Source organism: Lotus japonicus, chromosome 2 (genome assembly GCF_012489685.1).
Source record: "Lotus japonicus ecotype B-129 chromosome 2, LjGifu_v1.2".
Classification (NCBI taxonomy): Eukaryota; Viridiplantae; Streptophyta; class Magnoliopsida; order Fabales; family Fabaceae; genus Lotus; species Lotus japonicus.
In genome coordinates, this window is record NC_080042.1 from 63,065,385 (window position 1) to 63,077,960 (window position 12,576).

General features: G+C 36.8%; 2 protein-coding genes across 2 annotated transcripts; both read right to left on the minus strand.

The window, feature by feature from the left end:
• Positions 1-570: 570 nt before the first annotated feature.
• Positions 571-2,886, minus strand: LOC130738782 (uncharacterized). Its single transcript, XM_057590934.1, has 5 exons — positions 2,701-2,886; positions 2,544-2,593; positions 2,001-2,127; positions 1,400-1,504; positions 571-1,317 (listed from the first exon to the last, which is right to left on the minus strand). The coding sequence occupies exons 1-5, from the start codon at positions 2,813-2,815 to the stop codon at positions 695-697; spliced, it is 1,020 nt and encodes a 339-aa protein (XP_057446917.1). The 5' UTR covers positions 2,816-2,886; the 3' UTR covers positions 571-694.
• A 2,351-nt stretch (positions 2,887-5,237) lies between these two features.
• Positions 5,238-7,712, minus strand: LOC130738783 (uncharacterized). Its single transcript, XM_057590936.1, has 5 exons — positions 7,553-7,712; positions 7,396-7,445; positions 6,705-6,831; positions 6,127-6,231; positions 5,238-6,018 (listed from the first exon to the last, which is right to left on the minus strand). The coding sequence occupies exons 1-5, from the start codon at positions 7,665-7,667 to the stop codon at positions 5,396-5,398; spliced, it is 1,020 nt and encodes a 339-aa protein (XP_057446919.1). The 5' UTR covers positions 7,668-7,712; the 3' UTR covers positions 5,238-5,395.
• Positions 7,713-12,576: the final 4,864 nt, after the last annotated feature.

Consider the following 12,576-nt stretch of genomic DNA (forward strand, 5'->3'; position numbering starts at 1 on the left):
ACTTTGGTCTCTTACATTTTTTTAGCTAATTAATTTTTCGTTGTATTTTTAATTTTTTTATGGATTTAATAATCTTAAAATTTTAAAAATGAAAAAAATTAGAAGGATTTGATAACATACGGAAAGAGGTTTTTTTTTTTATATTTATTTTGAGTGAAACTCCACCTGTACTTGCATAGCCAGTCCTAAGTCTGGGTAAATGAGTAAAATTGTGTTAGGACTTCCAAATCCATATTTTTTAATATGGATTAGTGATTTATTTAGCCGACCGAACTCAGTGAAATAAAAAAATTGTTGTTTTCATTCTAAGTGAAGTTTAATATTTTAGATGGTGAATTTTAAGGGGAAGAAAGTCATAATTGATTCAATTTGTAAATATTTTACTTACACAAATGAGAATTAGAGTTTAAAATAGAGCAAAATTGGACAATCTAACTGCTCAAAAAATGGATGTAGGAGTGTAATTAAATATGGATGTTTTTAACTGAAACTTAGAAACAGGATTTAGTGTGCAATATAATACGACTAATTTAGAAGTGTGATAAAACAGCTCATAAATTGCTCTTAAAATTGAGACAGGGAATAACTCTTGCATTTATTCGAACAAAAGTTGATCCAGGAGAAACCAATGTCCAGGTTCTAGATCATAATATGCAAGTCTACCTTATTCCAATACTTCTTTAACAGCATTGCTTCACTCAACTGAAAACTCATACAACATGGTATGCTGATACTTCTCACCAGGTCGAATCACAATAGATGGAAAATTTGGCTGGTTTATGGCATTGGGGAATCCCTGTGTCTCCAGACATAACCCAGCATGCTTTCCATACACAGCACCTTCTTTTCCAGCAACGCCATCAACATAGTTTGCTGTGTAAAATTGCATACCAGGGACATTTGTCCACAAGTTCAGCACCCTCGAGCTCGATGGCTCCCTCACTTTTGCAACATGCCTCAAACCTTCTTTCTCTTCCCCGCAATCAAGTACATAGTTGTGGTCATATCCCATTCCAACCTGACTAATTGTGTCGCCGATTCTCTTTTGAGATGTGAAATCAAAAGGGGTGCCCTTCACCGGCATAATTTCACCAGTTGGTACCGTATTCTGATCCACTGGAGTGACATGATTAGCCAAAATTTGAATTGAATGGTCAAGTATATTCCCTGAGCTGTGGCCGGCTAAGTTCCAGTAGGTGTGCTGAGCTAAGTTAATTATGGTGGGCTTGTCCTTCGGCACTCCTTCCATGTCAAGCCTCAGAGTTGTGTTTGAGGTGAGCGTATATGTTGCGGTTACAGTGATTTCCCCCGGATAGCCTCGTATGATAGAAAGAAAAATCAGTTAAAGGGAACTATGAAGAGTGAGTTAAAAACTGGAGGAAGAGAGAATAAGCACTACCTTCCTCTCCATCATGACTGTGATACTTAAAAGTGATTGATGGGGTTTCACCTTTCCTATATTCAGTTACCTCCCATATCCTCTTATCAAACCCAACATTGCCACCTAAATTTGGAAGAGACAGAGGATCAGGAAAACAGCAAATGAAAATCATATATCATTGTAACAGTGTGATTTTTGCTTTCTTCAGAAAACAATTGTGATTTAAATTCCATTTCAGAATCATAAAATTAGTCAAAAGAGCACAATGTCTATCCCTAATTGTTACATGGTTTGTCATTCTTGAGAATAACAGATAAAATTGTACTGGCTAAGTCCATGACAGATCGCTGTTAGCTTTGCCTTCCGTTTCAAAAACAATTTTTAATGGACTTTTAAAATCACAGTTCATAATCTTCACAAGATGACCCTAAGTCCCTAATCAAATGCATACATTTGAATAATAAAATTTCATTATCTAGCAGATTAGATGGCAAAACATTTTCTCTTGTCAGCATAAATGGATCAGAAGATCTAAACATAGAATTTCCAATTTCAACCTCCCAGAATACCAGAACAAAACACAGGACGAACAAAGACTATTAAGACATAGAATTGATACCATGGAGACTGTTTGGTGGTCTATTGACAGGCAGAGAGTACTCAACCCCATCAAGTGTAAACTTGCCATCCTTAATTCTGTTCGCCACCCGACCCACAATGCAGCCAAAATAAGGAGCAAGACCTTTCTGCTTGCAACAAGAGACACACAATTTAAAGTATCAATCATCCAAATAAAATTAAAAACTACATACCCATACATAAAGAGTGCATCATATAATATAATAAGACTATGAAAGATGCAAAAGGAATTCATCAACACAAAAAAGCCAAGATTGATTTTATTTAAAAATTCATGTAAATTGATATTAACTAACTCCTATGACACTCATTTAGATGCATGCATTGCATACACAGAGCATGAATAATTCTGATTGCACATAGCTCCAAATGGTTGCAATGGCTAAAACTTGAAAGGTAGAATTTTGACAATGGAAACATAATGCCCATTAGTCACATAAGATAATCCAAGTAATAACTAAAAAACCCATTACGATTTACATCGAAATTTGGAATGGGGTTTTTTCTCTTACTAAATTCTCACCTGGTAGGATTCAACAGAGTCGAGGCCAAGAACAACGTCAGACAACACCCCTTGACGAAGGAGACAAAGACAACAGCACATGATTAGATTAATAATTCGTGAAAAACAATGAGAATGAGAATGAAAATTGAGAATTTGAAAATGAAAACGAACCCACCATCTTTGGCGGGTACGGACAATGAGGTGATTGTGCAACCGAGATTGGTGATGAGGACCTGCATGGCGCCATTGTTGAGCTCGAAGATCTCTGCTTTCTGGTTCTGATCCGCCATTGAAGAGTGAAGAGGAATGTGAATTTGTGACTGTGATTGTGAATCAGAGCTTCTTGTTTTGAGCCATGAGATGATGGACCATAATATTAATATTGCTGCAATGGAAAATTAAAATAAATTATTATATTTTTTAAGATGATGAACAATTTGAAATAAATAAAAAATCTAAAGTCATGATTATTTAAAATTAATATTATATAAATATTAATTTGTAAATAAAGTAATACTAAATATAAAAACAATCATCCAAGTAAGATTTTTATTAGTTTCTCATGTGTTAGGTTCTTTATAATTTTGCAGCTAGCTAGTTTATAAGCTACGTAGGTAAGCTAAACTATTCCAATTTCAATATGAATACATTTTTCAATGTTAACAAAGGTATTTTCACGATTGATAGCCGATAGTCGTAAGACTACTCTTTTATCCTCACGGTCAACGTACTAAGCGGTGAGAGACAAATCCGTGTAAGTTTTATATTATTGTTTACAAAAAATGTATGTTATACAAAAATTTATATGCTCAATTTTAACATATAAAAAATAAAATAATGTATAGACTAACTATTTATCTATATCTATAGGTAAGGGAAAGATTCATGGATCATCTCCTATAGGGTATACTTTCTATTTCGGATGTATGAAATAATGTCTATAATTAAGAAGTCTTACCGGTCAGGAGGGTAATTTCATAATTCAATTAACTATTTATCTATATCTATACTCATGTAACATTTCAAATAATAGAGAGCATTTCTCTGTCGATGATCCAAACCAACAATCAACCGACTTGGTTCTATCAGACCACTTTTGAGAAACAATTGGTTTATCTTTTGACTTAATTGCACTCCACTTGTACCATATGCGTATTTTTGGTCTCTAACATTTAAAAATTGCATTTTTCATCCCACACATCTACCTTCATTAACACATTTGATTTTACGTCCAATTTTTAACGGTTTTAGCTTAAAAAATTAATTAAAGAATTATAAAAAAGTAGAAACCCAACAATCTTCTTCTTCATCATCTTTATCATCTATCTACCAAAAAAAAATCATCTTTATCATCTTACCCACAATATAAACCTCTTAATCTTCTAAAAACCTCATGTAATCAAACCTCAAAAACAAGAAGAATAGCCAAAACACAAATTCAACCCAACCAAGGGACATATTCAAAAATTGTGGGGCAATATATACACACAGTCACACATACATATAAATAAGTAGTTGGGGAAAATAATAGATATAGTAGTAAGAAAATAAAAAAAAAATTATAAGGAAAATAATACAAACAACACATACTATTAAGGAAATATTAAAAAAAGTTTATGGGGACAATTGCCCCATACCCTATAAGGAAGATTCGTCATTGGCATCAATAACAACACAATAGACCTCATCAACAATAAACCCCCAACAAATCAATCTCTCCTTGCCTTCTTTGCGACAAGGGAGATTGAAATAAGCCATAAAGCTTCATAAACCGAAAACTAAGAAACCCTAAATTACAAGAGAGATACCCATGAAATCGAGAAAGGAGATGAACAAACTTAGAATCTTTTCTCCCCAAAACTTCTCATTCTCAAAATACTCATGTCTCTATTAGGGATTTATCGAACACCGTCCTAGCAACAACCTTTATGCTCGCAACTCCACCCCCACTTCCAATCTACCTCAAAGCACTATGGCTCTAAACATCATCGCGTCAAGGAGTTTGAGCGCGAGGTTGGCAAAGGCATGGCGCTCCACAAAAAGGGTGAGGGGGAAACACTCTTGAAACCATAAAAAAGGGTGGCCCACTTGAAAGAAACAAATACTATGAACGCTCTGGCTCGACCATGACGAGATGAAGAGGTGGATCGCCATGAGAGATAGGGGTAAAAGGTATCAAATAAACAATTACTCCAAAAACATAAGCTATTGTGTAAGACTATATGAAAGATTTTATATTATTATTTCTAACACGCCCCTCACGCAAGAGCTTGTTTGAGCTTGAAGCGTGGAGAATGCATAAGTCCACCTACCATTAGCTTTAACTTTATTAGAAAAAAATTGTGGGCGGCAATGATTCAATTCTGGTCCACTTGGTCATAGAGGGTCTGAAACCATGTGAAACAACCAACTATCCCAAAAGTTTAAGCTATTTGATAAAGATCAACGTGAATAATGCACAGGTCGACCTGCAATGTGCTAAAATTCCACATTTTATTACAAAATGGGCGGTAAGAATCGAAGTCTAGGATTATATTTAAAAAGTTTGTCTCTATATTCAATAATGTTTAAGGATTTACTATACCTTTTAGGATTATATTTGATACGGTATAGATGCAGTTGTATGAAACAATTTCGCATTTAGCAAGAATCGATTGTAAAACTAAAATAAGTCAAATTTATAGTTAAAACCATGGGTTAGAAAGAGGGATAAAACAGCTAATAATGTGCTCTTTAAACTGAAACAGGGAATAGCTCTGGCATTTATTCGAACAAAATTTATTCTAGGAGACGCCAAAGTCCAGGTTCTAAATCATAACATATTCACATGCAAGTCTACCTTACTCCAATGCTGCTTTAACAGCATTGCTTCACTCAACTGAAAACTCATACAACATGGAATGCTGATACTTCTCACCAGGTCGAACCACAATAGATGGGAAATCTGGCTGGTTTATGGCATTGGGGAATCCCTGTGTCTCAAGACATAACCCTGCATGCTTTCCATACACAGCACCTGCTTTTCCAGCAACACCATCAACATAGTTTGCGGTGTAAAATTGCATACCAGGGACATTTGTCCACAAGTTCAGCACCCTCGAGCTCGATGGCTCCTTCACTTTTGCAGCATGCCTCAAACCTTCTTTCTCTTCCCCAGAATCAAGCACATAGTTGTGGTCATATCCCATTCCGACCTGACTAATTGTGTCACCGATTCTCTTCTGAGATGTGAAATCAAAAGGGGTACCCTTCACCGGCATGATTTCACCGGTCGGCACGGTATTCTGATCCACCGGAGTGATGTGATTGGCCCAAATTTGGATCGAATGGTCAAGTATATTCCCTGAGCTGTGGCCGGCTAAGTTCCAGTAGGTGTGCTGAGCTAAGTTAATTATGGTGGGCTTGTCCTTTGGCACTCCTTCCATGTCAAGCCTCAGAGTTGTGTTTGAGGTGAGCGTGTATGTTGCGGTTACAGTGATTTCCCCAGGATAACCTTGTATGATAGAAAAGAAAAATCAGATCAAGGGAAATATGACGAGCATAATGACTGCAATGCTTAAAATTTAAAAACTGAGGGAGGAAGAGAGAATAAACACGGTACCTTCCTCTCCATCGTGACTTTGATACTTGAAAGTGATTGATGGGGTTTCACCTTTTCTATATTCAATCACCTCCCATATCTTCTTATCAAACCCAACGTTTCCACCTAAATTTGGGAGGGGCAGAGGATCAGGAAAACAGCATATGAAAATCATATATCGTTGTAAAAGTGTGATTCGCTTTCTTCAGAAAACAATTGCCATCGAAAGTATCCCTAGTTGTTACATGGTATGTCATTCTTGAGAATAACAGACTGACTTGTATTGGCTAAGTCCATCACAAATTGGTAATAGCTTTGCCTTTTGTTTCAAAACCAGCTTTTGATGGAATGGAAGAAATAAATATTAGAATCACAGCTCATAATCTTCACTATATAAACCTAATCAAACACATATATTTGAATGTAAACATTTCATTATCTATCACTTTAAATGGAAAACCTTTTTCTTTTGTCAGTATAAATGGACCACAAGATCTAAAAGGATGTATTTATCTCCACAACACAGAATTTGCAATTTCAACCTCCCAGGAAAACCAGGACAAAACACAACAAAGACTATGATAACATAGAATTGATACCATGGAGACTGTTTGGTGGGTTGTTGATAGGCAGAGAATACTCAACCCCATCAAGTGTAAACTTGCCATCCTTAATTCTGTTCGCAACCCGACCCACAATGCAGCCGAAATAAGGAGAAAGACCTTTCTGCTTGCAACAAGAAACTCATAATTTAGAATATCAATCATCCAAATAAAATTAAAAAGCAAAAACTGCACACATATACATTCATAAGCAGTGCATCAGAGAAGACCATGAAAGATGCAAAAGGAATACATCTTCACCATTTAGTCTTACATAAAAGGTCAAAGATTGATTTTACTTATAAGTTATAATTTAGTCTTACATAAAAGGTCAAAGATTGATTTTACTTATAAGTTATAACTAATCTTGACTTTTCATGTAAATTGAGATTAACTCCTATCACCCTCATGCAATACATTCACACACACACACATGTACACACTCATTTGAGACACATACATACACATCACATAGACAAGTCCTCTCAAATCTCAATAGAGACATTGTGTAAGTCTAATTTCTCAGAGCTCAAAATGGCTGCAATTGTTCAATCTAGAAAGATAGAATTTTGACAATGGAAACATAATGCCCATTAGTCACATAAGATAATCCAAGTAATAACTAAAATACCCATTGCGATTTACATCGAAATTTGGAATGGGGTTTTTTCTCTTACTAAATTCTCACCTGGTATGATTCAACAGAGTCGAGACCGAGAACAACGTCGGACAACACCCCTTGAAGAAGAAGAAGGAGACAAAGACAACATCACATGATTAGATTAATAATTCGTGAAAAACAATGAGAATGAAAATTGAGAATTTGAAAATGAAAACGAACCCACCATCTTTGGCGGGTACGGACAATGAGGTGATTGTGCAACCGAGATTGGTGATGAGGACCTGCATGGCGCCATTGTTGAGCTCAAAGAGCTCTGCTTTCTGGTTCTGATCCGTCATTGAAGAGAGAAGAGGAATGTGAATTTGTGACTGTGATTGTTTATTTCATAGGATTTATCTAAAGTAGACAAGCTTATAATTTGTTTTTTTCGAAAACTATTTAAAGTCATTTTGTTCTTTTCTTATTAAATTATTTAAAGTTTTTTTAATTTTGTGATGTGTAATTTTTATTTTATTTCACATAAGCTTCATTAACACAGTTAGAGTGTGGACATCACTACCGTATCCCGAGCCAGATTAGTCACGTGGGGCCCATTTCCCCGTGGAGACTGGTGGCCAAAGGAGAAAAAAATAGTGTCAAATCATCCCTCGCCGGAGCTCCGGGCTCCGGTGAGGACCTGTTCCATATGTTTTACATAATAGATGACTTTTTTGCAAAAAAATTCCGGCGAGGGACTTAGTTGTGACGGCGAAACCTACACATGAACCGATTTGAGGATTAACCCTAAAATTTATTTGAGTTTTTTCTATTTTACATTTATGAGCTATTGGGAAGTTAGTGGATATGCACCCAATATAAAAAAAGTTTTAACTGAAATCCAATCGCATTATTATTATTTTTACTTCATAAAGATAAATTACACTCGTCAAAGATTGAACCTTGAACCTCCGCTACCAAACTCATATGATCTCTTGCTCTTACCACTTAAGCTATCATTTGGGGAGATTATACTTTAGATGACCAAGTAGTTATATTTTTTTTTAATTTTAATTAAAATCAAAATAAATTTTTAATGTGTGAGAGAAATCAATTGTATGCATGTGCTAAAAAACATTTGAAGTTTGTTTTAATAAACTTATCAAATAAATAAACACTTGTGTGATTGAGTATGTCTTACTTTATCTAACTTTTATGTTACTGGCCTGACTCCAGGACTCTTTATTGTGTCAGAAAGCTAGAGCAAAGTGGATTGCGGAAGGAGACCAAAATACGAGCTTCTTTCATGCAACAATCAATTGGAAGAGGCGTGCAAACTCTCTTGTGGGGCTATTAATTGACGACTCTTAGGAGGAAAATCCAGCTAGTGTTAAGGAGGAGGTGAAGAATTTCTATGAGAATAAATTCAAGTCTGATCGGTGGTCAAGGCCAAATCTGGATGGGGTACAGTTTAAGTCCATTTCAGAGAGGGATAATTCTGATCTGGTTGCTCCTTTTTCAGAAGATGAGGTAAAAGAAGCAGTGTGGGCTTGTGGAGGTGACAAAAGTCCAAGACCTGATGGGTTCAACTTCAAATTTATCCAGAGGTTTTGGGGAGTTATGAAGAATAATTTTATCAGAACAGTTAAAGAATTATGGGCAAGGGGTGTGTGGCCAAGAGGAAGTAATGCTTCGTTCATTGTCCTTATCCCTAAGGTAAATTCTCCTCAAAGCCTCAATGAGTTCCGACCTATTTCTTTGATTGGCTGTATTTATAAGGTGATTTCCAAACTGTTGGCTGGGCGTTTAAAAACAGTTCTTGGAAAGGTTATTAATGCTCATCAGTTTGCTTTTCTTGGGGGGAGAAATATGTTGGATAGTGTGGTGGTGGTCAATGAAATTGTGCATGAAGCTAAGTGGAGAAAGAAACCGACTATCTTGTTTAAAGTGGATTATGAGAAGGCTTATGACTCTGTTCAGTGGGAGTTTCTGATTTATATGATGAGGAGGATGAATTTTGGGGAGAGGTGGATTGGGTGGATAAAAAGGTGTCTAGAATCAGCAACTGTTTCGGTCCTAGTTAATTGTAGCCCGTGTGAGGAGTTCCATATGGAGAAGGGGCTCCGGCAAGGCGACCCACTCGCCCCTTTCCTCTTTCTTATTGTAGCTGAGGGTCTTTTTGGGCTATTCATGAATGCAGTGAAGCTGAACAAGTTTAGTGGATTCAAGGTTGGAGGGGACAGTTCTTTGGAGGTTTCACTCCTTCAATTTGCAGATGATACCATCTTCTTGGGAGAGGCAAGCATGCAGAATATGGTAACAATCAAATGTGTACTCCGATGTTTTGAGCTGATTTCTGGGTTGAAAGTTAATTTCAATAAAAGTAAACTGGGGACAATTGCAACTTGTGTGAGGGAGTCTCAAAGTTTTTCTTCGCTTCTGCATTGTAAGAGGATGAGTATCCCATTTATCTATTTGGGCCTACCGATTGGAGGGAGGCCAGATTTGCAGAAAACTTGGGAGCCAGTTGTTCAAAAGTTTTCAAAAGTTTAAGTCAAAGCTGTCTTCTTGGAAACTGAAAACGATTTCTTTTGGTGGTCGTATTTGCCTTGTCCAAAGTGTCCTGTCGGCGTTGGCATTGTTTTATTTATCTTTTCTCAGATTACCGAGTAGTGTGGAAAAGACTTGCACTAGCATCATGAGAGATTTCTTGTGGGGGGAGACCAAGAATCAAGAAAGATTGCTTGGGTGAGTTGGAAGTCCGTTTGTAAACCAAAGGAGGTGGGCGGACTTGGCATTAAAGACTTGTCATTATTTAATAAGTCGTTTGTAAGACCCAAGTTTTTAAGTTTAGAATAAGTGAATAAATTCCTATTCACGATTAGGTTTGATGTATCGTGAAGGGAAACCTGAACAAGAGTTTATTGGATGAAATAAATTTATGAAGGAGAAGGTTCAGGAAAAGTCTAAGGATTGTATCAAAATCGATAAAAGTTATAGCACGACTAATATTCGCCTAAACCTAGGGCAAAGGCACTAGTAAATAGCTAATTTACACTTTAAGACACGAGGGAAACTAATTCCAAAAATCTTCAGAGAAATGTTAGAACTTCTCTTGATCGTCTATAGACAAGCGTTTCGATACGAAACCCTGGAATGTACGAACGTCAAATTCCAATACTCGGAAGTTTGCCGAAACCAAAACCCTGATAGTTCAAGAAACCTAAAATCAACCGACGATGAAGACTTTTTCTATTCAGAACTTCAAATGAAGATTCCACACGCGTACACCCATTTCTCTTGATGTTTCCAATCTTTCTTCAGAATGAAGTGTTCTCTTCCGACATTCACTGCAAAAAGTAGTTTTTCGGGTAAAATAGATTTACACCGAATTTGAATCGTTTACCTTAATTCCAAGAAACCTCTTTTGAGTTTTGGAATTCTGTCACCAAAACCTATCTTAGAATTCTACGAGGAATGCGCAGGAAAAATCGGAATCGCGAAATTTTCATTTTTCCGCATTTTCCAAAACCTATAAATAGCCAAGAAATGAAAATTTTGGCAAAAACCCACCCCATTTTCTTTCCAAACCCGCGAGCTCTCAAGAGGAGGAGGAGGAGGAATTGATTTTTCCCCGTTTCTTGCCCGATTGCTTCACAGTTCGTTGCTACTTGAAGATTACGAGGTATAGTTACTATCCCTCACTTCTGATCGTCGTTTCTGTCGACTTCTTCTATGTCTTTCTGTGCTCAAAGTTTGGAGCTTTTTGTAAAACTGTCCAAATAGCTTGATTTTAGTGTCTAGACATCTTCCCTACGTGCCCAAGAGTACTTCTAGCGGATTACATTTTGCCGAATGTCGCCGGAATCAATTTCTATGAGAAATACCCATTTTTAAGCAAAGTTGCAACCTTTAAGCTGAAAACTATCGACTTAGCTTAGTGCTAGTAGGATTAGTCGTCATAAATGTCGTTGTTGACGTCCCCATCAAATTTGTTTTTCGAAATTTCAATTTTGAAATTCTGAGCTAAAAATATTGACCAAAATACCCCTGCGACAGTTTTCGATCCGATAATTTTTCTAAGCTTAGATTCGTCTTAGTTACGGCTAATGATAACCTAGGAACCAAGATTGATCGAAGAAAAATCGGCCCACCTAATTGTGCCTAGTGGCCGTGAGCTACCTTAGGGGAGGGGGAAAATCTCTTTTTCGAAAACTTGTCCGATTTCGTTAGATTATCGTACCTCGGAGTATAAGCTACTTCGTGTAACCCTAGTATCTATTGTTTGCTGAGTTTCTGACTCATTGTGATTGATTTCTGTGGTTTTGCTCTAAAGGTTCTTTTGAGGAATTTCCCGAAGAACAAGGAGTTGATTGTGAAGGAGCGTGTGAAGAGAACCCTGGAGGAGCTACAGGTGAGGGCTACTCACTGAACTATTAGCTAATGCTTTAGGTGTCGACGCATTCGACTTGATTTACTGTTTATGCACTTGTTTGTGTTTGATTGGGAAAATGTTTTCTGAGGCTTCGGCTGACAATGTAGATTATTCATCCATTGACTGTTTTTGAGTTTGAATCACATGCTATGTGCTAAATGGTTAATCTAGGATGTGTGATATCTTCTCTATATGCTAAGTGCTACGTGGTTAATCTAGGATGTGTTTATATATGAGCTATGATTGTTGGACTGTGCTGATTTAACTATGTTATTGCACGTAAATCTGTGGTACTGGAGAGTGAGGATAACGGGCAGGTCATGCCAAATTTTTATGAGATTTTGAGAAAGTTTGACGGGACGAACGGAGTTCGGGCCTCGTTATGTTTTAGTGGATCGAGACATTCTCTGGGAATTACTTGGGATTATGGGATCTTTGAAACTCATAGGAAAATACGATAAGACTAAATGGAAACTATTTTTACAAGGAAAATTCATAAGACATTAAACAACCTCTAAACCTTTAAATAATGATAACAATCTCGGATGCAAGCTTAGGATTGAATTTTAGTTTTGAAAAATGAGAAGTGTCGTCGAATCCAAGTTTTAGGGAAATTGTAAGTTCTGAGTATGTTGATACTCCTTTGCTCTTGAAGCAGTTTGTTTAGCCATCCAAGGGATGAGCCGAGAAGCTTCACTAAGGCGTGAGACCTTGTGAAAGCGTGAATCTTCACTGAGGCGTGAGACCTCGTGAAAAGCATGGATCTTCACTGAGGCGTGAGACCTCGTGAATAGCATGGAACTTCACTGAAGCGTGAGACTTCGTGCAAGTGTGTA

Excerpts from the sequence above, each read along its gene's own strand:
- LOC130738782 (XM_057590934.1), bottom strand. The coding sequence starts at position 2,815 with ATGGCGGATCAGAACCAGAAAGCAGAGATCTTCGAGCTCAACAATGGC. Across the intron at positions 2,594-2,700 it reads GTCCGTACCCGCCAAAGATG|GGGTGTTGTCTGACGTTGTT; the intron begins GTGGGTTCGTTT and ends TCCTTCGTCAAG. Across the intron at positions 1,505-2,000 it reads ACCACCAAACAGTCTCCATG|GTGGCAATGTTGGGTTTGAT; the intron begins GTATCAATTCTA and ends TTCCAAATTTAG.
- LOC130738783 (XM_057590936.1), bottom strand. The coding sequence starts at position 7,667 with ATGACGGATCAGAACCAGAAAGCAGAGCTCTTTGAGCTCAACAATGGC. Across the intron at positions 6,832-7,395 it reads ACTCTGTTGAATCATACCAG|AAAGGTCTTTCTCCTTATTT; the intron begins GTGAGAATTTAG and ends TGTTGCAAGCAG. Across the intron at positions 6,019-6,126 it reads AAGTCACGATGGAGAGGAAG|GTTATCCTGGGGAAATCACT; the intron begins GTACCGTGTTTA and ends CTATCATACAAG.